General features: G+C 43.5%; 1 protein-coding gene across 1 annotated transcript in view; it reads left to right on the plus strand.

Moving 5' to 3' along the window:
* Window positions 1–25,731, plus strand: part of PITPNC1 (phosphatidylinositol transfer protein cytoplasmic 1) — a 250,966-nt gene that overhangs the window by 130,341 nt on the left and 94,894 nt on the right. Inside the window, exons 3-4 of the mRNA XM_030843471.2 lie at window positions 10,156–10,244; window positions 11,270–11,277. Coding sequence (XP_030699331.1) covers window positions 10,156–10,244; window positions 11,270–11,277 — 97 coding nt within the window. The remainder of the gene's footprint in view (window positions 1–10,155; window positions 10,245–11,269; window positions 11,278–25,731) is intronic.

The following is a 25,731-nucleotide window of genomic DNA, read 5'->3' on the forward strand; positions in this document are numbered from 1 at the left end:
ACTAATAGTGCCTACCACATGAATCTTGATAACAAAACTGAACAGTAACAGTATAAAAGGGAAGCTTATAGACTGATTTCAGTTAAGAACATAGACAGGAAAATCCTATATGAAACTTTAGCAAATCAAATACCTCAGAGTATAATAATAGTAATTCATGACCTGATCAGATTTATGACTGATTGTTAACATCGATTTGAGAATTTGACAAGATTGCTGGGTATAAAATTCATAATACAAAAATCAGTAACACTATTATAGTGCAGGAGCAATAAATGGAAAAAATAATTTTAAAAAATTCCATTTATAAGAGAAAGGAAACCTAAAGGTAGCCAGTAAAGAATCCACAAGATATACAAAATCTTTTCGGAGGAAAATATAAAACATTAGCAGAGGACATTTTAAAAAACCTAGACAAATGAGAATATTCATGGATGGGAAAAGCTATGTAATAAAGTTGCCATCAATTCCCAAATCAATTATAAATTTAAGGCAAAACTAATTAAAATGCCAACCAGCTTGTTTTTAAACAGAATTTGAGAATATAATCCTAAAATTCCTAATTACTAAAGCTTTATAAGGAGTCTTGATGTCTGGTAGGGTGAGTCTCTCCTACTTACTGAACTTTTCCGGAATTGCTCATATGAATCTTAGGATTAGAAACCCAAGTGATATGAAGAATACCGGAAGAAACCAAGGACATTTAACCTAGAAAAGCTAGACTTGGGTGTATAATGGTTTGATCAGGTGGGAGAAGGATTAGGCGTATGTATTCTAGATGACCTCAAGAGGACCAATTAGACTAAGACCAATGGGTGAGAATGCCAGGAGAAAAATTTAGGCTCAGTTTAAGGAAGAAATCTAAGTATTTGAGCCATCAGAGAACAAAGTAAGGTGACTTATAGTCAATTATGCTGCTGCTGGGGGTGTTTGAGCATAAGCAGAACACACCCTTGTCAGGCTGTCCTTGAGTAGGTTCAAACATCAAGTAGGTGGTTAAAATGGACAACCTTTCAGATCCTTTTCAACCCTAATTTTCTATACTTAAAGTCTGTTTCAGATATTGTCTCATCTCCTCTCCAGCATACATAAATGAATAACCAGTGAGGCACAGGAAAAAAATATACCTTTAGCTCCTTTTGCACAAATCTAAAGTAGGTCCATTATTTTATCTCAGAACCAGGGAGATTATGGTTTAGTAAGAGAGAAAGAAAGAAAAAATTGGTATGTGACATAGCTATAAAATAATAAGTATTTTCGTAATCATAAAAGTAAACCAAACCTACTACTTTGTAGTTACAAACTAGAGTTAACCCACCTCGAGTTAACCCATGTCCTGCATGCACAGGTCATGGGACTGCCATGTTGGTGAGGCTCCTTTGTAATTGTGATTCATTAAATGAGTGTGTATTGAAATTGACAGTGTGTAACAAATTGCTCTGGTGTTGGAGAGAATCTCTTAATAATTAAGACATGGTTCTTGTATTCTGATCAAAGTAGGGCCGTAGGTCAACCGATTCCATTATTTGTAAGTTCATCTGTCCACCTTACGAGTGGTGTCAAGGAGGAAAAACTTTTCTTCAGTCTACTTAGTTATTGGTGATTCGGGTCCCGAGAATTAAATTGAAACTGACAGATAAACAGGAGAAAAGACAAGTTTTTATTCATGTACATAGGCAAGAGCATACAGAAAAATGTGACTCAAAGGGGTGGTTAGAATTTGGGGCTTATATACCATTTTTAAAAAATAAATTTTAATTTATTTATTTATGGCTGCGTTGGGTCTTCGTTGCTGAGCGCTGGCTTTCTCTAGTTGCGGCAAGCAGGAGCTACTCCTGTTGCGGTGTGCAGGCTTCTCACTGCGGTGGCTTCTCTTGTTGCAGAGCACGGGCTCTAGGTGCGCGGGCCTCAGTAGTTGTGGCACGCGGGCTTCAGTAGTTGTGACTCACGGGCTTAGTTGCTCCGCAGCATGTGGGATCTCCCCGGACCAGGGCACGAACCCGTGTCACCTGCAATGGCAGGCGGATTCTTCACCTCTGTGCCACCAGGGAAGCCCTTATATACAATTTTTAATGAGGGAGAGAAAAGAGATTTATGGGAAAAGAAATGTATGAAAAATAAATGAGGCCTTAGGAGAATGGATGGGAGACAAGATGGACATTGTGACAAAGTCTATTTAGGTGATTTTTTATCCTGGTGCTTACTTCTTGTCTCTGGTGATCGGAGTCAATCTTCTCTGGTTGTGAAACTCACGGAGAGGGGATTTATGACAGTTGAATTCTTTTGGGAGGTTCTGTTTTTATGCAGATAAGGGGAGTTCAGAAAAAGTGTCTTTCTGCGACTGTTGGATTCTCAAATGTCTTCAGCTCAAAATAATCCTGATGTCACTGTAGCATGTTGTGGACCCCTTCACTGACCACAGGGAAGTGGGTCCTGAGAGTTGGACTGGAAGTAGCCAAGATGTTCCAGTGCCCACTTAATAATTTACACAGAGGGACTTCCCTGGTGGTCCAGTGGTTAAGACTCCACGCTTCCAATGCAGGGGGCGCGGGTTTAATCCCTGGTCGGGGAACTAAGATCCCACATGCCACACAGTGTGGCCAAATAAATAAATAACAACGCAAAGAAATATCAATGTCCTGTGGACCTGAATTCACGAGCTGGCAAAGGGAATGCATGCTCTTCCTTATGTCAATCTGTATGGGAAGACAAATCACATTCAGAAACTGCTTTATTGATTTATTACCCAAAGCAGCTATTTGGGGTATTGGAAGTACTCAGTCCCTGTGTCATCAGGGCCTCCTCTCTGAGTCTGTCTTGACCAGAAAGGACATTTTGTGTAAGGATGTTAGTGGTCCACACAATTATCTGGAGGCTTGAGAATGGACAGCTCTCAGGGCAGCTCCAAGAGGCCAAGAGCAGCAATGATGACAACCATCTTTAAGTGAAACTGACCTTTTCATTCTGCCATTACCATCGTGGCTGCTGTGGGTGGGTCTGAATTGTCCATTTTTTCTTTCTATCATTTGTTCTAAAATTTCAAACATGGGGAGTTCCCTGGTGGCCCAGTGGTTACGGTTACAGACTTGCACTGCTGTGGCCTGGGTTCAATCCCTGGCTGGGGAACTGAGATCCCGCCAGCTGCATGGCATGGCCCAAAAAATAAGTAAATAGAATAAAATAAAATTCCAAACATAAGCTTCCCATTGAGTTCCCAGGCCAAGCCAGGCTACTAGTGGGTGGGGAGAGAGACTTCCAGACTGTTTTCCAAAGCGGCTGCACCATTTTACACTCCCTCCAGCAATGTATGAGGGTTCCAATTTCTCTACATAATCACCGACACTTGTTATTGTTCGTCTTTTTGATTACAGCCATCCTAGTGGGTGTGAAGTGGTATCTTGCTTGGGTTTTTGATTGGCATTTCCCTAATGACTGATGACATTGAGCATCTTTTCATGTGCCCATGGGCCATTTATATGTCTTCTTCGGAGACATGTCTATTGAAATCCCTTGCCCATTTTTGAATTGAGCATAATGTCTTTTTCAAATGCCATTTATCCTTCTAGTACTTGCCTCTTATCTCCCAGTACTGTGGGGTTACTCCACTCTCTGGCCCTTCCTGTAGCGTCTGATACAGTTATGTGCAGTACATTTGGGTGGCTGCCTAATGCATTTAGAACATTACATTAGTTCTAATACATTAGTACATTTGGTGGTTGTCCTTGGGCCTTTGATCCAGTTCAGTTAACCAAATAAGTGGTATTTCTTGGCTTGTCTTCAAAAATCCTGGTTTCAACCGGCATCCAGGGAAAGGAGGCAAGATACTAATCAAACTCTGGAACAGCGATTCTAAATAAAACCTGTTGTCCAGAATCATGTGAGGGTGGGGCTTTTCTTTTGTTCCCTTTCATTTTCACTTCATCCCTAGCATCACTCCAATCCCCTCCCACTGAAGCTCATGAGGAGAGGGAATCTGATTGGGGGGAGGGGCATTGGAGAAAAGATGGAGCCTATTTTTAGGCTTGTTTATCAGTCATGAAGTGTCATGTTCTTCTCCACTACTGCTGCTGGATTAATTAGGCTGTGCTGGCAGCTGCCAGTCAGGGAGGGTTGCCAGCTTCTAACGGTGATTCCGCCTAATGCGTGAATCGATTTGCACAACGTGAACATTTCTCCCACTACATGGCTCTTGCCTTGCAGGGCAACCTCTCCTGGCTTCTCGTGGCTCTGGGTAGGAGAGGGTATAGCTTCCCTAAGCCATGAATCCTGTTTAACTGGATAAGCAAAGCCACCAGCTGGTCACTTTACCTTACCTCAGCTCATTGGTAGAGCCTTGTTGCTGTGGCTTGGGTCTTTCTTTCACATTTCTTCTTCCTGTTCTCCCAGATCTTCCCCACAGTATGAGCTAACTGCCCACAGCTCATGTGGCAGAGGGAGAGCCCACTACCCAGGCAACAAGTCAAAGAGGAAGTGTTGGGGCCAGAGACTCTGACCTAAGAGCTTATTTCCGCACTATTTTGAAAGACTCTTCATGGTTATTATTGACTTCTGAATATCCAGAGACGATCTTCATTCATTCAGAAAATATTTATTGAGCACCTGCTGTGTGCCAGGCATCATTCTAGGTGCTGGCTGGGTGAGCAGCAGTGGACAGGACAAAGATCCCTGCCCTGATGGGAACGCGTTCTAGTTATGAGTGACAGGAGTGAAACAATAGCCATGTATATAAGAACATTATATATTTTAGAATATTCAGTCATATGTTCTATATATATATTCTATATGTATAGAATATAATATTAAATAAATTAATAGTATTTTAAATATATACTGGATGTTACTTCCCTGGTGGTGCAGTGGTTAAGAATCTGCCTGCCAAGGCAGGGGACACGGGTTCAAGCCCTGGTCCGGGAAGATACTACGTGCCACGGAGCAGCTAAACCCGTGGGCCACAACTACTGAGCCTGCGCTCTAGAGCCTGTGAGCCACAACTACTGAAGCCCGCGTGCCTAGAGCCCATGCTCTGCAATGAGAAACCACTGCAATGAGAAGCCCGCGCACCACAATGAAAAGTAGCCCCCGCTCTCCGCAACTAGAGAAAGGCTGTGCACAGCAATGAAGACCCAAGGCAGCCAAAAATAAATAAAGAAATAAATAAATTTATTTAAAAATATATATATATATATATATACTGGAGAAAATAGAGCACGTAGAGCCTTCTTCCCAACATACCTTTCAGTCCATGCTCTTCTATTTGGTCCCCATCTCAATCCTTAAGAACACGCCAAGGCGTCTCATGCTGCCGGGTCCCCTGCCTTCTGCCCCCTCAGCTACTCCCATGGAACATCACAGAAACAGAATGTTTTGGCCTGGTTGGAATCTTACAGGGCATCTCGTCAAGTGATTTCCACCTTGGTTGTGCCTCGCTCCTGCCTGATGATGTTGACACATGTGGCTGGCTCCCCTGGGTGCTCCCCACACCCCTGCCACATTACCCTAACACTCGCCACATGCAGAGCCTTCCAAGAACTGACACGAGGCAGGCTTCTTTTCCCAGAATCACAGCACAAACTGTCCTTTTTTTTTTTTTCCTCCTTGCGGTACGAGGGCCTCTCACTGCTGTGGCCTCCCCCTCTGCAGAGCACAGGCTCCGGACGCACAGGCTCAGCGACCATGGCTCACGGGCCCAGCTGCTCCGCGGCATGTGGGATCTTCCTGGAACAGGGCACGAACCCGTGTCCCCTGCATCGACAGGTGGACTCTCAACCACTGCGCCACCAGGGAAGCCCTAATCACATTTATTAAGTCCTTTGTGTCCTTCCTAGAGTTATCCCTCCCGAGCTACACATGCCTTAAATTCATTTTGGGTTCCATTGCCTAGATACAAGGCCATGAAAATTTGATGAAAATAGGGTACTTCACTCCATTTTAAATTTCCTAACTCATATTGTGACCAAACTTGATTACATAACGCACTAAGTTTTTTTCCTTTTAATTCCTGTTGTCCAAATCTTTCCCGACCCCAGAGTATATGGCCCAGAGGAGTATTGGTTGGGATTGATGCAGCCCTGACCCATTTCAGACAAGCCTGAGGTGACGTCTCTAACTCCTGAGCTATCCAAAATTCCACTCTTAAGTCAAAATCCACCACGCAAGTTAGTCAAGATTTGCACTTAGTTTTAGATGCTATCCCTTCCAAGGTAGTCTCCCAACCAGGTGTTAGTTCCCCAGAAGTCGCAAAGAGATGGCACAGAAGACGTCCCCAATGGTGTTGATGATGAACAGGAGTTGGTCTAGCTATAAGCTGGGAATAAAGGGTCAGCACTTGTGAGTGTCAGAGGGAGGGGAGTAAAAACAATAAAAAGTACACCTTGGTGGTCACACAGGTCTTCTGGGGTTAACAGAAGAAAGAAAGAAATAGAGCAGGAATGAACAAGAATACAAGAATGTAGGAGAAAAACCTCAGGGTCAAGGAGAAGAGTATAGAGATTAATAATTCTGTCCTGGACCTGCTGTTGGATGTACATAAGTATACGGGGTTGACCCGCCAGTCAAAAATGAGCAGACAGGGCTTCCCTGGTGGCGCAGTGGTTGAGAGTCCGCCTGCTGATGCAGGGAACACGGGTTCAAGCCCCGGTCCGGGAAGATCCCACATGCCGTGGAGCAGCTGGGCCCGTGAGCCATGGCCGCTGAGCCTGCGCGTCCGGAGCCTGTGCTTTGCAACGGGAGAGGCCACAACAGTGAGAGGCCCGCATACCGCAAAAAAAAAAAAAAAAAAATGAGCAGACATTGGCAGAGCATCTTCCCCAGTATGCATGGCTTGTGGCATCCCACGGGCCTCTTTAGGACCAAGAAGAGCTGACTCTCAACATTTTCTTACCTTATCACTGTCTCTTTGTGGTCACCAGCTGAAACTGTGCACGTCAAATACAGACTTGAACCCACGTGGCCGGGACTCAGACCCGGTCAAAACCCTGACTGGGACTCGAACCCATGTGGCTGGGGCTCGAACCTGGCCAAAACCCAGACTGGGACTCAAACCCAGCCAAAACCCTGATTGGGACTCCAACCCTCGTGGCTGGGACTCAGACCTGGCCAACACCCAGTCTTCCAACTGAGATCACACACCTGGTTTCAGGACTTAATGAAGCTCAGATTCTTGACATCTCATTGCAGAAAGAATTCAGTGAGACACAAAGTGATAGGTAAGAAATGGATTTATTTAGAGAGAAACACACTCCACAGACAGAGTGTGGGCCACCTCAGAAGGTGAGAAAGGCACCAGGGTATGGGGTTGTCAGTTTTTATAGGGGTGGGTAATTTCATAGGCTAATGAGTGGGAGGAGTATTCCAGCTATTTCAGGAAGGGGCGGGGATTTCCAGTAATTGGGTCACCGCCCACTTTTTGATCCTTATGGTCGGTCTTGGAACTGTCACGGTGCCTGTGGGTGTGTCATTTAGCTTACTGATGTGAGCGTATACTAAGGCTCAAGGTCTAGTGCAGTCGACTTGTCCACCATCTTGGACCCATTTGGTTCTAATCAGTTTATGTCAGGTCCTCGGGCTGTGTCATTCTTTCAAAGGTTGTACCCTGCCCCCTTCTCTCCTGTTTCAGAACCAGGACAGTCCCATTTAACCTGAGACAAGTTGACCAGCTGTCACTGATGTATGTTCTGTTCCATGTGAAGTAAAGAAGTAAGAAACAAAACAATTTGAAAAGTTTATCTTTGGTAGGCATGGACAAAGGTTTTGGGGAAATGTGGTAGCATTCCACGTCAGCACATTTCCTAATTCCTTAAAGGTTTTAGAATTTTGTCTTTTTCCTCAGTGTCCCTAAAGCCTGAGCCATGGTGAGATGGTCTTGGGAGGTTTAGTCTCGGCCACTGGACCAAGAGGACGTGATTCAAGTCATGCCACCTTTCCAGAAGAGAGGTTCTTGTTTGATGCCAGGTAGTGAGTTTGAATGACAGGCTTCTCCTTGGAATTGTAGGCAGTATACATCACAAAAGGGACAGCAGCAGTGGGGTCTAATTTAATTCCATTTTCCTTTGCAGACCTGATAAATTATTGCTGCATGGAAAAACGAACTTTACTTTCTCAGACAAAAATGATTTGAATGTTGAATGTGCTCTGGGGAAGTCAGGGGCTAGGAGAAGGTCTCTAGTGGACTTAAAAATATTTAAATGGCATATCACAGAATTTGTTCCAACACCTCCTGTGCCTGGCCTGGTAAATGGATTATACCAGAAGGGCCTCCTTTCCAGACTGTTTAGAAGTCACATAAAATTGTATCAGCCATCTTGGCTAAATGTTATGTGTTTTCGGGCGTTTTGTTGGAAAAGGTATTTGATTATAGTTCTGCATACATTGGTGGATGAAGCAGCTAAGATAAAGATTCTAGAGCCTGGAGTCGTGACCACTTACAAATAGGACAAGTTTCAACATGAGTGGAAAATGGCCAGTGTTTGTCATCTTCCTTCCAGAAAATGATTGTTGCTTAGGGATGTGGTTCTGCTGGGAGACTTTTTAAATGACAGAGGGATTGAGTTATGGAGGGAGGAAGACTTGGGTCCCAAAGTGGTATCAAGAGGAGGCTGGTGAATCTGGGGGGGGGTGCAGTGTAGACGGAACACCCCCTGCACTAGAGAACAGTAGAGAAAGGGCTCTAATGCTCGTAAGGAGACATAAGTACTTTGTCTAAACTGAACAATGCCTAACTTACCTTGGGGAAATTCCACAATCCTGTTTCAGTCCCGTTAAAAGCACAAGAAAACCACTTGCCTGTGAGTAGCTCCACACCTCCCTGTATGACACTTTGGCGTATCACTCTGGGGTGTGGTGGCAAACAGGAGGGCACCTGGGGGACGGTATGCTCGTGACCACTTCCCACAAGCCAGCCTAACGCGACTTTCCCACTCAGTGTTGACCCCAGTTACCCTCCAGCTTCAGTGACTGAAAGAATAAATCCTAGGCGAAAGCTGTAAAAACCCCTGTTGGGAAGCAGCCCCTTCCTTCTAAGGTAAATGAGCAGTTACTGCAGAGCTGATTTTATGGGAGTGAGACATTCTGCGTTAGATCAGCAAGAAGAATTGTCCTGTGAATCATAAAACTGCTCCGTGCGCCCCTCATCGCACACCTGAGAGCAGTGGCCTCCATCTGACACTCACCCGGCTTCGGGGGGGCGGGGCGGGGCGGGGGACGCAGCTCTGATTTCCCCATTTGTTTTAGCGCTGAGTATCGGCCTGGAGCTTTCTTTGGGTTAGGTCTGACCAGCCATCGAAAATACGTATTTGCCTTTTAGAAAGCAGGGACTGGATACTGTCAGAAATAAGAGAAACAATTTGGGAAGACATGCAAGGTGCACAGTATTTCACTGGCTCTGGTTGTCATTTAAACCCCATGTCCAAGAGGGGTTGGGGGTTTGGGGTTCTTTTACCTTGATGTCCCCCCTCTCTTAGCTAGATCAGCTTGCAACTCACAACCACTTCTTGATGTTCTTTATTGCCAACACGCAACCCTCAGGAGCTGGGAGTCTGCGTCATCGCTCTGGGTGTGAGGTACTGCTAGACGTTGGTGTCCCAGACACTTAGCTGTAGGCACCAGCATAGGAAAGAAACAAAATGGTAGCATCTGGAAAGACAGAAAACGCCACAGTAGAGTGCTGGGTGGGGAATAAAATCATGCAGCCATACTTCAGTAGTATATCATTCTATATATTTAAATATAATATTTAAAGGAATTCTCTGGGCCTGCAGTAAGCTGTAGAGTTTGCCTCAGAAGGAAAACAGAACAAAGCAAAGCAAAACTTAATTCGTCCTTGGTTTACCAAGGGTCTTGGGACCTGTGCCCTTGGGTTTTCCTTGTTTTGAGAATGTTTTCTGCAAATGGCTGCCCGGGTGCCTGTTCCAGAGGAATGACTCTGTCTTTGCATTAGTTTCCTGTGGCCATCCTATGTGTCCTAAATATGAACTGAGGACGATTTAACTATGGTAAAGACCAGGGAGGTGGGGACCGAGTGGCTACAGAGAGAAGAGCGGAAATAGAAGTCCTCTGATTTCTCTAGCAGTCAGTTTCTCTGGAAAAATGTGGTAGCAGGGTGAGGCCCTGGACAGACTCTAATTGTCTTTTTTTCTTTCTTTCTTTCTTTCGTCTTAGCAAACTGCCTAGTTGGGCTAGAGCTGTTGTTCCCAAGATATTTTATGTTACAGAGAAGGCGTGGAACTATTATCCCTACACGATTACAGGTAAGTCCTTGTACACCCAGTATGTTGCATGTATCCATGCAAGGACATAGGAGGATTCAGATTTCACTGACTGAGGGTGGATTATCCAAGCAGGGACTGGTGGGAACGCTGTGATATCTCCCTGACCCTTTGCTCCATACTTTTAGGTCAGCACTCTTCCTAGCAGGGGGTTGGGGGGCTTAAGCGAAACTATTCCATCTTCCTTCTTAAAGTGATTGTAGTAAATAACATATGGAGAAGAAATGGGAAACTCTTTTTAGTGACATTTCTAGAGATTTCATGAGTCTTATTTCTCCCTCTTTTCTCAGTAATCCCCAAATAATGTTGAGTTGGGGTTTGTTCATAAACAAGTTGTTTATTTTGACTTGTTTGCTTTGCAAATGCCCCCCCCCCAAAACAAAACCTGACTGTAATTTATATAAAAGGTTCTGTTGGGTCTCTCTGCTCCAAAGCACTTCCTTTGCAATAGGATAATATGAAAATCACTTTCTTCCTCACTTGTAGTGGAGTGATAATAACACTCAGTGTTGGTACTGAACTAGACACTGTGGCCAAAAATTTAGAAGGTTTGGTTCCTGCCCTCGAACACATGAAAATTCAAGATCCTATTTGAATGTCATCCTGACAGGGTCTTATTGGTTTTAAAAGCTGCTTTTCCACTTAAAAGATTTCCTTTGTGGTTAATGAAATGCTCTACTGGAATTATTAGTCTTTAATTCTGCTTTTCTAAGGCCAACTCTTTGGTTTTTAATTAGCCACAAACCTATAGGCTAATTGAATCTTATCTTACACTCCTTATCTACCTAGCCACAGAAGTATGTGAAAGAGTTTCGAGAGCAAACATGGAGACACTTAGTATTTATGAAGGTTTAATCCTCGGAAGGTTTCTTTACCACAATTTTAATAATTATAATTCAGCAATATTTATTAGTTCTGTGGTTTTATATTGCATGTAAGTGTGGTCTAAATCATCCTTTTCTCTCTTTTTTCTTTTCCCTCTTGTCCAAATGAACATCTGGGACCAGAATACACAGTAAGTTTCACTTAATCATTTAAAAATATTCAGCCTAAGATCAGTGGAGTAATTGGAACTTCCCTTGTGCTTCTCATCTTATCGATGTAATAAAAAAAAAATAGAGGAATAATTCAGAATCAGAAATATTTAAATGTAGGCTATTAGTTATATATAATGCAATAATTTGAATGTTCTCATTTGTTCAAGAGTATGAATGTTAATTTAAAATGCCTTTACATAATTAACTTTGGCTTGTATTTTTAAATAGCTTGACTGCTCTACTTGTGATAGTTCACTGTAATAGAACAGTTTCTAGCAATGTGGTATTAAAGAGATGGTGGTAGTTATCAATGGAAGGTGAGGCTTTTCCTTATAGTCTGTGACCTGATCCCTCATAGAAAGACCTTGAAACAAAAGGTCAAACTATTGAGGTACGTTCAAACTATTTTACTCAGATTGGACAGTCTCGGTGGCTTGATAAAGTCGTTTAATTTCTACCTGTCCTAAGAGCCTGTAGAGTCATTACTTACACTTAAAAAAAAAATGTCTGTAAGGTCATTGTGTTGTGGTATTTTTATTTGGATCATTTCCCCCAATGACAAACAGGTCAAACTGTCATAAGAAGAAAATGGTTAACTGAGCTGTGATGGAGTTGAGTTTTTAGTCTTAATCAAAACAGCCAAAGGGGAGAGAGATGGTGAGAACTACATGGAGAAAAATGATTCCTCATGTCCTTGGTATGAGCATGGTACATACATGGCACATAGTAGATTCTCAATGAATAGTTATTGAATGACAGAAGGAATGCATGGGTCAAAGGTAGATGGGTAGTCCCAACAGATACAAGAGTGTCACCTGCTTTGGAGTCAGGTAGGCCTGAATATCCTCTGGTTCTTACTAGCTAAAGTTCTTAAGTAAATGACCCACAACTGCCAGTTCTTGAACTCATGCTGGTCCATTACTGTGTTCTCACCCATCCTTTGCAAAATGAAAGAAAAAAAAAAGTTTTTCATAAAATTAAATTTATTCCACTTAAAGGACTGTTGATAATTAGAACCATCATTCTTGGGTATTAAAATGTCTTTTCTTTTATGAAATGAAGGAATATATATAGCACCCTCCCCGATGTCCCTATCTTTGGGGAAAAAAAGGCAGTTCTGTGGCAAAATACAATCTTTACAATTTAGAGGTCAGAGAAACACTGTTCTAGAACAAGGAACTTAACTTCTGTGAACCTAAATTTCTTCCTCTCTAAAATTGGGATAATCCTTTTTTCATAGAGCTACTAGTAGTAAGATTCAATGATCTAACACAGGGGTTAGGAGACTTTTTCTGTAAAGGGTCATCTAGTAAATATTTTCTGCTCTGTGGGCCAGTCTCTGTCTCTGAGAAAGCAGCCAGAGATGATATGTAGAGATATGGGCTTGGTCCTGTTTACCCAGGCAGTAGGCTGCATTTGGCCCCCAGGCTATAGTTTATCAACCCCTGATCTAATGTATGGAAAACTGTTAGCAAGTTGCCTATAAATAGCAGGCAATTAAGTGGTTCCCGGACAGCACTCCCCAGCCCCATCAATTGCACCGTCTTCAAGAGGAAGACTTCTCGGGATCCTTTGAATCCTGCCTCCATTAACAGTCATGCAGATTAATTCCTTTTAAGCCTCCATTTCCTCATCTGTAAGAGGGGAAAATATGATAACTTTCCCGTGAGGGTGATATGAAGATTATATCAAATAATCCACATGAAATCTCAGCCTAGTCCTTGGTACATGGTAAATCCTCCGTTATTATTATATATCATACAGTGCTGGAAGCTGCCATCATTAAAATGGAAGTTCTATGGACAAATAAATGGGACTATATCTTGGTGCCCCTCAAGGCAGACTGGGCTCGTTAGACTGGACGGTACTAATTTTCTAGGATTTAATTTGATTTTATTGATAGCTGATGTGACCCCATTTCCCACAGTCTCCCTAAGCTTGTATGTGGACTTTTCATTTGAAACATAATCCGTAGTTGCAAGGCCAAGAGAATGCTTGTCCCTATAACTTTGCAAAGGCAGTTATTTGCTGCTTTAGAATTGGGTCACCTTGACTTGACCCAAAACTGACAGTACTTATTCTCCATAAATTCATGACACTGCTGTGAAATATGGGGGTGATTAACAGAGAAATGAAGTCTGAAAAATGTTTAGTGGTATTGTGCTCATTTTTTAAGGCTATGTATTAAAGTACTGAAAACAGAAGGCAACAGAATGGAAACCATGGTTCCTGACAAAGCCTTCCCCACAGGGACTCACCTCCCATGGAAGCCTTTCCCGCCAGTCTCCATCACCATGAACCCTGGTCTCTTGTGCCCACCTCTGTGCAGGCCATGGAGGATTTCTGAGGGGCTCATAGCCTTTACTTCTGCCCAGTCTCTGCCCCACAGTACTGTTGCAGTTCTAATCATACAGTTCAAACTTTTAAAGGGACACAAATTATTTCTGCTTGAGGAAATTTGGAGACAAAACATGAAGAAGTTAGAGTTGTATAGTCTCATACTCAGCCCCTTCTGACTCTTTAAGTATTACTTGATTTCTTCTAGGCCCTCATGTTTTTGGTCAATTCCTCCCTAATGTAATCCTTGGGATAGTTCCCCAGAGCTGCCGTAACAAAGTGTCACAAATTGGGTGGCTTAAAACAACAGAAATTTATTGTCTTACAGTTCTGGAAGCTAAAAGTCTAAATCAAGTTGTCGGCAGGGTAATGCTTTCTCTGCAACCTGTAGGGAAGGAATCCCTCTTTGCCTCTTTCTAGCTTCTGGTGGCCTCTGGCATTCCTTGGCTTGTGGGAGCACCACTGCAATCTCTGCCTCCGTTTTCACATAGCTGTCTTCCCTCTGTGTGTGTCTGTATCTTCACATGGCATCCTCTTCACTGTGTCTCTCTCTTCTTCTTATAAGGACATCAGTCATATTGGATTAAGGACCTGCCTTATGCCAGTTTGACCTCATCTTAACTAATTACATCTGTGATGACCCTAATTCCCAGTAAGATCACATTCTGAGGAACTGGGTTTAGGAATTCAATATATATTTAGTGGGGACCCAATTCAACCCATAACATCATCTTTCAATTTTAGGTTAACAGTAATTTATTACTGAGCACCAACAATGTGTAAAGCATCCTGCTAGATGCTAGGCTTCATTAAGCAATAACCCCTGCCCTTTAGGAAGTCACAGTCTGGTGGGAAATAGTTAGACATTCCAGTCAAAACCTGGGAGTCATCTGCAAGTCCTGGAGTTTTCTGGAGGCAAGGTGGGACAGGCCATCACACAGCTCAGGGGACAGGCTGGCACTCAGACCTGGATGAGCTCTGAGCTGGGCTAACAGCAGAGGTTCAGACCAGAGGGCAGAATGAACGGCACTGGGAATCTGGGCAGAATGAATGGCACTGGGCATCCAGCCAGAAAAACGATTGCAATGTGAGAGGGAAGGCCCTGGCCCCTGCACTGGGGCCGTGAGCGTCAGAGACAGGACTAGAGTGCTCAAAAAGCTGTACAGGTGAGAATAGGACACAGCCCTTTTACATAGGTTACTTGGTCATGAGATGCTGGGCTGATAAAGTTGCCAGCTTTAGCAAGTAAAAATACAGAATGTCCAGTTAAGTTTGAATTTTCAGATTAACAGCAAGTAATTTTTAGTATAAGTATGTCTCAAAAATTACATGGGCTATACTTATACTAAAAGAGGGCTCATCTCATGTTTTTTTCAATTTATTTTTTACTTATTTATTTTTGGCTGCACTGGGTCTTGTTGCTGCATGCAGGCTTTCTCTAGTTGCGGTGAGCAGGGACTACTCTTTGTTGCAGTGCACGTGCTTCTCATTATGGTGACTTCTTTTGTTGCGGAGCACAGGCTCTAGGCACACAGGCTTCAGTAGTTGTAGCATGCAGGCTCAGCAGTTGTGGCACAGGGAAGTCACCTCATCTCATATTTTATCTGGCAAGCCTGTTAGGGGGAGGGGTGACAGTGGGGCAGAACTGGTCTCAGAGACTAATGAACAAAAATCAGGTTATAAGAACAGGGGCATATTGGCAGGCCAAGGGAAACGGAGGAGAGAGAATTGTATAACTCAGGAAACTGTCCTGCAGTTGACATGCCACATTAATGGTGGGGCCAATCACGTGATATGTCATAACAACGTAAGTACTTCCTGCCTCAGTTAGGATTAACTCAGGAAGTGAAATGGAATGAATGGGACAGAGTAGGGGAAAATAAAGTGAGAGCAGGTGAATACATAGCTGTCAGTAATTCAAGGAAGACCAGTGCTATGTGTTACAGTCAAAGTGCAAACAGAGGATTGTGCAAAGGAGAGAGAAATTCTGCCTGGGAGAATTGTGGGAAGATTTCTTGGAGCAGGTGGGGTTTGAGCTGGACCTTGGGGAGAGTAGAACTCCCACCTGTAGATACCTGTTCTATCTTAGTCTGCTTGGGCTGTGTCACAAAACACCATAAACTGGGTGGCTTAAACAATAGACATTTAGTTTTCACAGTTTTGGAGTCTGGGAAGTTCGCAATCACGGTATCAGCTGGTTCATTTCCTGATGAAAGCTCTCTTCCTGGTTTGCTGACAGTCCTCTTGCTGTGTCCTCACATGGCAGAGAGAGAAGAAAAGCAAGGTCTCTGGTCTCTTCTTATAAGGGCACTAATCCCATCATGAGGGCCCCACCCTCATGACCTCATCTAAACCTCATGACCTCCCAAAGGCCCCATCTCCAAATACCATCACATTTGGGGGTTGGGGCTTCAGCATATGAATGGAGGGGAACAAACATTTAGTCCGCCATGTGGTCATTCCAGGCTCAGTGGGCATGTGATGTTGCTGGATCCTGGCTGCCCAGACATGTGGAGGCCAGGTGATGGTAGCTTTGAGTTTCAGGGCAAGGTCTGCATTTAATTCTCCATAGGGAAGCAACATTGTTCCCGGCTAGTCCACTTTTATTTTCCATCCCAAATATAGCACAGCTTTTCTTTCCATCTCCCCAGTGAGGACCTCTGCGTTTTTTTCTCTCTGGCTGCAGGTGCACACTTTCAGGCCTGCAGTGTTCATTTTGAAGCTGCCTGCCTCCTCCTGACTAGGACTCAGCCGTGTTCTCATGCTCTCTACCCGGGAGGAAGAGCCCACTCTTCTCTCTGACTACAGGGTCTGCTCCCAGGATTTAGGACAGAGGCTTTCAATTGTCTTCATCTTTTCCCCTCTTTTGAATGCTTTTTCACTGGGCTCTTTATCCACTGATCCTTTAATCCTAAATACCTCTTCTTGATGTCATTCCAAGCCCCATATTTCCTATCTGTGCCCCAAAGCAAAACTTCCCCAAAGCCAACTTCCCAACTGGGGTCACCATACTCCACCCTCCCTCAGGGAGGCAGAGGGGCTCAGTAATACTCCGGACAGGTGTCTTTTCTCATATGATTAGTCCAGAGCATTGTATGTCTATTCCTAGGATCCCCTGGGTCTTATTTCTGACTGCCCAGCTTATTACTGAGACCTCACGCTGCCCTCATTTGTGAGAAAATCCAGCTAAGGGAACTTTCTCTTCAGGGTCATCTAGGGCTTCGGTGTTATCACAGTTATTAAGACGTAAAAGCTTTTTCATCACCGTGAGTGACCGTGTGTGTTTAGGATTATGTGGAAATGCCATTTGCCCAGGAAGTGAAAAAAAATATCTTTAGCTCGGTTATAGGAAAAAAAATCTTAATTGTACAGTAAACAAAGAACAACACAACAGCTATTTTCCAGAGGACAGACCATCTAACCAGTTCTTCAAAACCTGCCGGTTCTTCTGAAGTTTATAAAGTCACAGAGGAAGGTGCCCAAAGAGACTGGCTGCTTTCCAAAGTCGCCGATTTTGTTTTTCTAGGGCTAAAAAAAGGCCTCACTGGAGTATGAACATAGCTCAGCAGCATCAATTCAACCTCAGTAGTAATGAAGGGGGGAAGAAAAAGCTTTTCTTCTCATTTGTAAGAAATTGAAAACTCAAGCTATTATAAGTCGATAGCAGTGACCTAGAATATACAGTTGCTGTATGTATTTTGCTGCCATGAGCACCCACTCCAGCAAAACATCTTTTAATTCGAATCCGCAGAAGAGGTGATGACAAATGGAGAGCACCCTTCTGTTAGTTGGAAGGGCTAGCCGTTCCCCAAAGATAGTAGTGGGCTGTCCAGTGCTACCCAACATTTTAATTATTTAGTTGAAAGAGGTAGAAAAAGTCAACTGTAAGAAACCAGGGGGTAGGAAATGACTCTTGCATGAGAACCTCAAATGGTACTGAGCCACAGTGAGAGATGCGTTTGTTCAGTGTTGGGTTAGTCCTGCTGGGGAAGAAAGTCAGGATGCTCACAATTGAGTCGTCAGTAACCCAAGGTGAACTCGGGTTATCTTCCCAGGAGTGGCACTAGGGAGATAGAGGTATTTTTCTGAAAGCAGCTAACTGTCCTGGATAGGAATTTCACTTTCAATCTTGACCTCATCAGTTTCCCCGATAATAGAAAGAGCTGATGGGTGCTGTGTGTACAGACCGACCTCCATTCCTCTCAGGCCTCTCGTCCTTCTTAAGCTCCCCCTCCCCCACCTTCCACTGACTCCCAGCCAAGGGCAGTAGAAACCCCTAAATTGCATAACCAGGAAATAGTTACAAGTCTAGGGCAAATACATTATTACACCTGAACTCTAGGAGTGGTCTTGTCTGGAAGGAAATTAGAAGACAATCTGGCCATCTCAGCTACTATGTGAGCTAAGATAGAATGGAGGTCCCTAACTATTCCTTTTTTGGCATCATGGAGATGGGGTAATGATGGGAGTTAAGTCTCTGCATCACAGTTAACCCTGAGTATCCGGGGCAGTATGTAATTTGGGGGTGGAGGGGGCAACGGAAGTATCCCTTCTTAGAAATGGGGCCGTATGAGCTGGGACCTGTTAGGGACCAGGCCATAGAAACAGTCTTCCAGCTGGGGATGCTGGATGAGCCAGGCACAGGCCATCCTCCCAGAGAGGGTGGTGAAGTCAGGTGAGTCATGGGTCATGGCATGAGGCTGGTGTCATAGAGTCAGAGCAGCCAAGTTCAGAAGTCTTCCAGGTTCAAGAAAACTTAGACAGAAACAGTCTGGAACCGTTTATAACTATCACTAAGATGGTTCATAGCCAGTTAAGTAAAGGAAACACCGGGTTATACTGATTTTACCACATTTTGTTATTGTAGAATAACAGTATCGTTGTGAATCTCCAAAAGGAGGCTGTAGTGTGCAACACTTCCCACACTCTGTTTGTCCGTGAGACCTCGGATTTTGCAAAGCCAGTCTTCTAAAACTTAGGGATGCTCCAGAAGCTTCTCTCAGGGTCAGAGCTATTACGTGCCCACTAAATAGGCCAGTGGACCAATTCTATTTCAGTAAATGTTACTTTTTCCCTAAATTTTAGTGGGCTAATGTGTTGCCTGAAGATTACTATGACTCAAATACCAGAGTTTTTTTTGAAGAACTCCCAACTGTAATGATTTTTTTTTTTTAAGAATCAGGTGACACAGAACCTGCAAGTTCTTTTCAAGCAAAGTCAATTCTGTTAGACCAAACAGCCAAGGCAGTAGTACATGGGGATGACAGTGAGCTTATGCATTCTGATTTATTTCACTTTAGAAAATGAACTTGGTTGCACGGGTGAACCAGTTACAAACAAGCTTATTCGCCGAAGTGCCTTTGTCCTTATGCAGGGCTAGGACTTGTCTCCACATCTCAGCAACCCAATTGATTGCTGCCTGGGGAAGACTTTGGAACAGACAGTGTTGTTTGTCCGATTTATCCCAGTTCCATTTGCTCTAGCTGTTCCCAAGCTCTTCTTTGTACATCAAAGAAAATTCATTCAGCCATTTTGGTGGGGGGGAGAGCAGAAGCTAAACTATGCTTCTCTACCATAATGTAGCTTTTAAAGTTATTTGCATTTTTTAAGAATTGAAACATAGTTGATTTACAATGTTGTGTTAGTTTCAGGTGTACAGCAAAATGATTCAGTTATACACACATATGTATATTTGTTTTCAGATTCTTTTCCATTATAGGTTATTACAAGATATGGAATGTAGGTCCCTGTGCTATACAGTAGGACCTTGTTGTTTATCTTTTTTTTTTTTTTTTTTGCAATACACGGGCCTCTCACTGTCGTGGCCTCTCCCGTTGCGGAGCACAGACTCCGGACGCGCAGGCTCAGCGGCCATGGCTCACGGGCCCAGCCGCTCCGTGGCATGTGGGATCTTCCCGGATCGGGGCACGAACCCGTGTCCCCTGCATCGGCAGGCGGACTCTCAACCACTGCGCCACCAGGGAAGCCCTATCTATTTTATATATACTATTGTGTATCTGTTAATCCCAAACTCCTAATTTATCCTCCCCCGCCCCGCCTTTCCCTTTTGGTAACCTTAAGTTTGTTTTCTATGTCTGTGAGTCTGTTTCTGTTTTGTAAATAAGTTCATTTGTATCTTTTTTACATTCCACATATAAGCGATATCATATGATATTTGTCTTTCTCTGACTTACTTCACTTAGTATGATAATCTCTAGGTCCATGTTTGCATCTTTTTAAACACCGCTAAGAATGACTTTGCAGAGGATAATCACCAAAGAAAAAAATATTTGTTTAAAGGTATTTTCAATAGAAGATTTCCCTAAGAAGTACTCCTTTCCTTCTTTTCTATTTTCTACTTGTACTGAAAATTAGATTTCTCTTCTACAATTTATTGATACCTATGAATTTGTGTTCAGTTCAAGTTGGTGAGATCAAAGTAATACAACCTGGAAGATTTTGTGGGACAGCTTTCTTTCTGCAAAAATAAAATAAAACACATATAAATATGGATATACTGAAATAGTACATTTCAGTGATTAAATAAAGTGAATGCAAGTTGCCCCCATGTCTTTCAACTTTTCTAGTCACTAAGATACTCAGAACTACATGATAGTATGTGTTTAAGTGAGGAATTTGCCCAGTTGGTTAAGAGGGGTGATTCTTACCATTTTTAACTGAGAAGGCTTGTAATCTGGAAGTTTCCTCCCTGGCCATATGCCAACCTATATTTGGGGAGTCACTGATTCGTTCCAATCTCTCTTACTTACATGCAGTTCCTTTTCATTTGATGTATTCCGCCTGCTCCTTCACTCGTCCTGCCTCTGTCATGTGTAGCTATTGGTATTCACAAGCATCCTGGGCTTATTCCTGCCTTGGCAGGTCCAGCTCTAGATTGGATGAGCCTGAATTTAGTTTCCCTCCTCAATTTTCATAGAAGCGCCAGTAGCAAACATTGCCCCGTTGAGAAAACATACTTTCATTCATGCATTTGCTCCTTCTCCCTCCTGGCCTTGCTTCTCCAGTGAGTGGCTGTTACTCAGCATGTCAGAAGAGGGACGAGGCTTCATCAATGGAGGAACTAATGAATGAACAGAAGCCTCAGTGTAGGGTGCAGGCTGGTGAGAAGCAGCGGAGAGGCTGTCATTCATTTCCTCACTGTGGGCTGGAATACAAACAGCTGTTTCCTGCTGTATTTCCATGCTCTGCCTTCTACACACTGCCTTCCTCTCACCCTCCCCAACTTCTCTTTCAGGCCCCACTGCTCCTCTTGGCCCCATTTTTCTTCTGATGCAGCCTATATTTGGGAAATCACTCTCTGATTCATCCTCATCTTTATTATTTACATGTGATTCCTTTTTGCCTTCTCTTTGCTTTAAAATTCTTCCACTTTTTTTCTCCACTTGGGTTCCTCATCTCATTTTTCCGGACCAATCTTCTTTGCAATTTTTTTCCAACTATCCTGTCTCTAGGACCACCCACCCAGATGTATAAAATCATATGTGACCCTCGGAACCCAGAACAGCCAAGGAAGCCCAAATATCTCCCCTTCTTTCCTTTGCATCTTTCCCTGCAGGATGACTGAGATTCTGAGTAGATGTGGGACCACCAGACATACACCTTCTTGAAATTGTTGTGTCTATTGAAGATTTTCTATGCACAAAAGAGTATATATATATATTACCTTCCAACTATGGGGCAAATTTTCTGTCCAAATGGAAGGATAAAATTTTTCTGATGAAGAATAAAGAAAGTCGAAAGGTACTTTAAAATCTAGGTTGTCTACTGCCTCTACATACAGATTCACCACCCACAGTCTCCTGTTTTACAAACAGCAGAGGCTCCAGCCCCAGATTCCTAGAAGGTAATAAATCCTAAACTCTACACCTATTTCACCAGGTTCACTGGAACATTCTGGATGTAAGTCTTCTGTTAGTGACAGGACGAAGCATTTGCAAATCCAGTTTTATTAAGGATCCCATCTCAAGCTGAAATTCCCTGTATGGCTTTGGAGTGCATTTAATATGATAATATAGAATATAGTACCAGGGAATCGATGTCTTCAGTGGGGTTCCATTAGAGAGAAGGTCAAGTCTATATAGAGTTTTATGTTCATTGATAGGAGGGAACACATGTTGCTTGCAGTCAGAACAAGATGGTCAGAGAAGAATGCATTGAATTCCAGATAAAAGCTAAAAGGAAATGATTTTTTTTAATGTTTATTTATTTATTTGGCCATGCTGGGTCTTAATTGTGGCACGCGGGATCTTCGTTGCCGCATATGGGCTCTTAGTTGCGGCCTGCGGGATCTAGTTCCCTAACTAGGGATGGAACCCGGCCCCCCTGCATTGGGAGCATGGAGTCTTAATCACTGTACCATCAGGGAAGTCCTAAAAGGAAATGATCTTTTAAAAGCCTATAAATACTTCATGTACCCCAAGCCAGCTTCTCAACTCTTCCATTTAATTTTCTTGACTCCAAGCCTCCTTGTAAAGTGTTGCTCTCAGACATGGAAGGATTCCGGCTGCTAAACAGAAACAAGGCATTGAATTATTGGGCTCAATCAGCGGTTTTCAAACTTTTCTTCTTTGGTCCAGGAAGTTCCACGGACACGCCTCACTGGCCACCGCGACCCTGCATAACATTTTATTTGTTTTTTTTGTTTTGTTTTTTTAAAAACAAAACATTTTACCATTTTATTTTATTTTATTTATTTATTTTATAAATTTATTTATTCATTTATTTTTGGCTGCGTTGGGTCTTTGTTGCTGTGCGCAGGCTTTCTCTGGTTGCGGAGAACGGGAGCTACTCTTCGTTGCAGTGTGCGGGCTTCTCATTGTGGTGGCTTCTCTTGTTGCGGAGCATGGGCTCTAGGTGCGCGGGCTTCAGTAGTTGCGGCACATGGGCTCCTTAGTTGCGGCACACGGGCTCCCCAGTTGTGGCACTCAGACTCCTCAGTTGTGGCATGAGAACTCTTAGTTGCGGCATGTATGTGAGATCTAGTTCCCTGACCAGGGATCAAACACCCGGGCCCCCTGCATTGGGAGTGCAGAGTCTTATCCTCTGCGCCACCAGGGAAGTCCCGTGAATTTCCTAAATGAATATTTCCCCAATTTATCTTTCGGGTACCTCCTGTTTTTCCTTCTTTGGGCTTGTTTAAAAGAGGCACATCTCTCATTGAATGGATGCACATGGACATATTTTCTTTGCTCTCAGTGGCCACAGGGCATGCTGAGGGGCCTTAGCCACCATCACCCCCAACTGAGCACTCAACTCCACTGGAAACACTCGTGTGCTTTCCTAATACTCAACGGGCAGCAGGATGTGGAGTCATGAGCTTGAACTCAGAGCCAGACAGCCTGAGTTGAATCCATCCCAGCTCTGTCATGTAAGTGTTATGATTTGGGGCATGCTACGCAACCTTTCCCTGCCTTGGTTTCCTTATCTGTAAAATGGGGGTAACAGTAGTATATCCCTCATAGAGTTATATGAGGGTTATGGAGTTAATAGATTAATTATTATATACCACGTACGTGGAAGAGTGCCTGATGATAGTTAGTATAGTATCCATACTGTTGTCATTTTTACCTCAGTACTGAGTCATGTCTGTGTGTCTCAGTTGGACATGAGGAATGGTTACCTGGGATCATCATTTTGACCCAAAGGTATTTCAGAACTTTCTGGGATTAAGAAACACTGGGCACTTATAAGTGCTGCAAGGATGTGGAGAACCTGGCACCCTCAGACACTACTGGTGGGGATGCAAAATGGTACAGCCATTTTGGAAAACCATCTGGCAGTTCCTCAAAAAGTTAAATGTAGAGGTACCATATGACTAGCAATTCCACTCTAAGTGTATACCCAAGAGAAATAAAAACATATGTTCACACAAAAACATGTACAAGAATGTCCATGGCAGCATAATTCATAATAGCCAAAAACTGGAAGCAAATGTCCATCAGTTGATGAATGGGTAAGTTAAATATGGTATATCCATACAATGGAATATTATTCTTCCATAAAAAAGGATGATAAGTGAGAGAATCCAAACACAAAAGACCACATATTATATGATTCCATTTGTATGTAATGTCCAGAGTAGACAAGTCAGAGACAGAAAGTAGCTTAGTGGTTTCTGCAGGCATGGGGTAAGGGGGAGGTGGGAGTGACTGCTAACGGGCACAGGGCTTCTGTTTAGGGTGATGAAATGTTTTAAACTCAGATCATGGTGATGGTTGCACAACTCTGTGAACAGACTAAGAAACAGTGATCTATACACTTGAAATGGGTGAATAATATGGGATGTGAATAACGTTATTTTAAAAAGAAAAGAAAAATCAAGTTCTAGGTTCAGGTGTGGGCTCTGGGACTCCACCAACTTTCTGAAAGCAAGTCATTAGGAGAGGAGCCTGGGATCTGTTTTTAACAAGCCCACCAGATGAAGCATCATTAAGTAAGTTTTTGAAACACACTGTTAGAATATGATTGCTACTTTACTGGTATGGGGAGGGATTAGTACCCTTTAGCTTACAGTTTTCACCATGCGCTAGGTGCGATGGCGGGTATAGTGTGACAATAATGATGATCATCAAAGTGCATGGTGCAGTTCTTCCAGGAGTTTCGCCACTGCGTGTTTTTGAAGTGCAGAGCCCCCGGAGAGCCTCAGACTTGTCTCCCTGGCCCGTTCTCTGCAGCCACCATCCCCTCTCGCCCTAGGCAGGTGTGGAAACTGCAGCCAGCACCACCGAGAAACTGACTGTGAAATTCCCAGTGCACTTGCACCTTTCTCTTTAAGACTTGCTTACATTCAGTTTCCTTCTCTTAAGTGTTTCTTATTGCCATGGCAACCCTAATCAATCACTGGACTAAAAATATCTCTTTCACTTTTCCAAAGCATGGCTGTAGTGAATTGAAAATTCAGCTCTGCCATGTATTTTGCATATGCTACTTTCCTTTCCCAACACGGAACCTGGGTGTGCCTGTGTCTGGAAATTAGTCTTGCAGGGGCCCAGGTACTTCACTCGTCTTTCCTGGCATCCTTCTTCCCGACTGCAGATTCTCCCATCACTTCCAATACATACAAGTACACGTGTTTAATCTTCAACAGAGAACATTGCTTTTCTGCACATCGGTTTTAGGTGCTGGAGATTTCACAGGTACCCGATGATCACTTTGCAATAAGAGGTTCATTCCAGTGGATAACATTATGTTTGAAAGGCAAATTAAAGATGCTCAGATACTGGCTACAAAGGAAGTTGGTCCTGGTAGGGAGCAGATGAAAGCAGTACTAGTGAGACTCTTCTGGCTTGGGAAGATCTAAGCTAGAAAATCAAAGAGGATGATAGGAGATCTTTTGCCTTTTCTCTCTGATTTCTCCATGATACCAGTGTTATTTTTAGAGGGTTAGGGACAAAATAAACCCTGGGTCTAATAAAGTGAATATTTGTTATGTTTCTCCTGGCCAAGCTGCTTTTCTAGTTAACAAGAGAGAGAAAAAGATTTTTCATGAGAGAGAAGGTTCCAGATCTTGAATGGGCCCAGGGGAGGAAGGAGGGCAGGGAGGGGCCGAAATGACTCATGACGTCCCCCAGGCTCCGGGGGAGTCACTGGCCCAACCCTCTGCCTGTAAGCAGGCTCATCTCATGGGACCCCCTGGGGTTCCCAAATGTTGTTTTTTGATGCTATTTCTTAACTTTTCTGAGCCTCGGTTTTTAAAATAAGGCTGAGTGAACCAACAGGCACAAAGCCTTTAGATCTAGGAAAGAAGAAAGTTCACTGAGATTCTGGTAGTATTCTTGTTTCCCTACATGTAGTTGGCAGGGGATCAAGGAAATCTGAGAAGAGGTGAGGGGAGAGGACCCCTGTGCAGAAAGAGGAGCTGCTAGGCCTTTAGGTAAAGGAGGACAGTAAGAGGATGGACCTGGAAGATGTGATGACATGTCCTCAAAACACAGCAGGTCAGGGGTCACAGCAAGGCTGGAGGAACCCAAGCCTGCTCTGTGGCTTGGCCACCATCCATGTCATGGGAAGGACCAATCAGGTGTTGTGTTGCTACCACTTCAGCAAACCCACAACCTCCCAAGACATCCTTGCAC

Source organism: Globicephala melas, chromosome 20, assembly GCF_963455315.2.
Source record: "Globicephala melas chromosome 20, mGloMel1.2, whole genome shotgun sequence".
NCBI classification, from domain to species: domain Eukaryota; kingdom Metazoa; phylum Chordata; class Mammalia; order Artiodactyla; family Delphinidae; genus Globicephala; species Globicephala melas.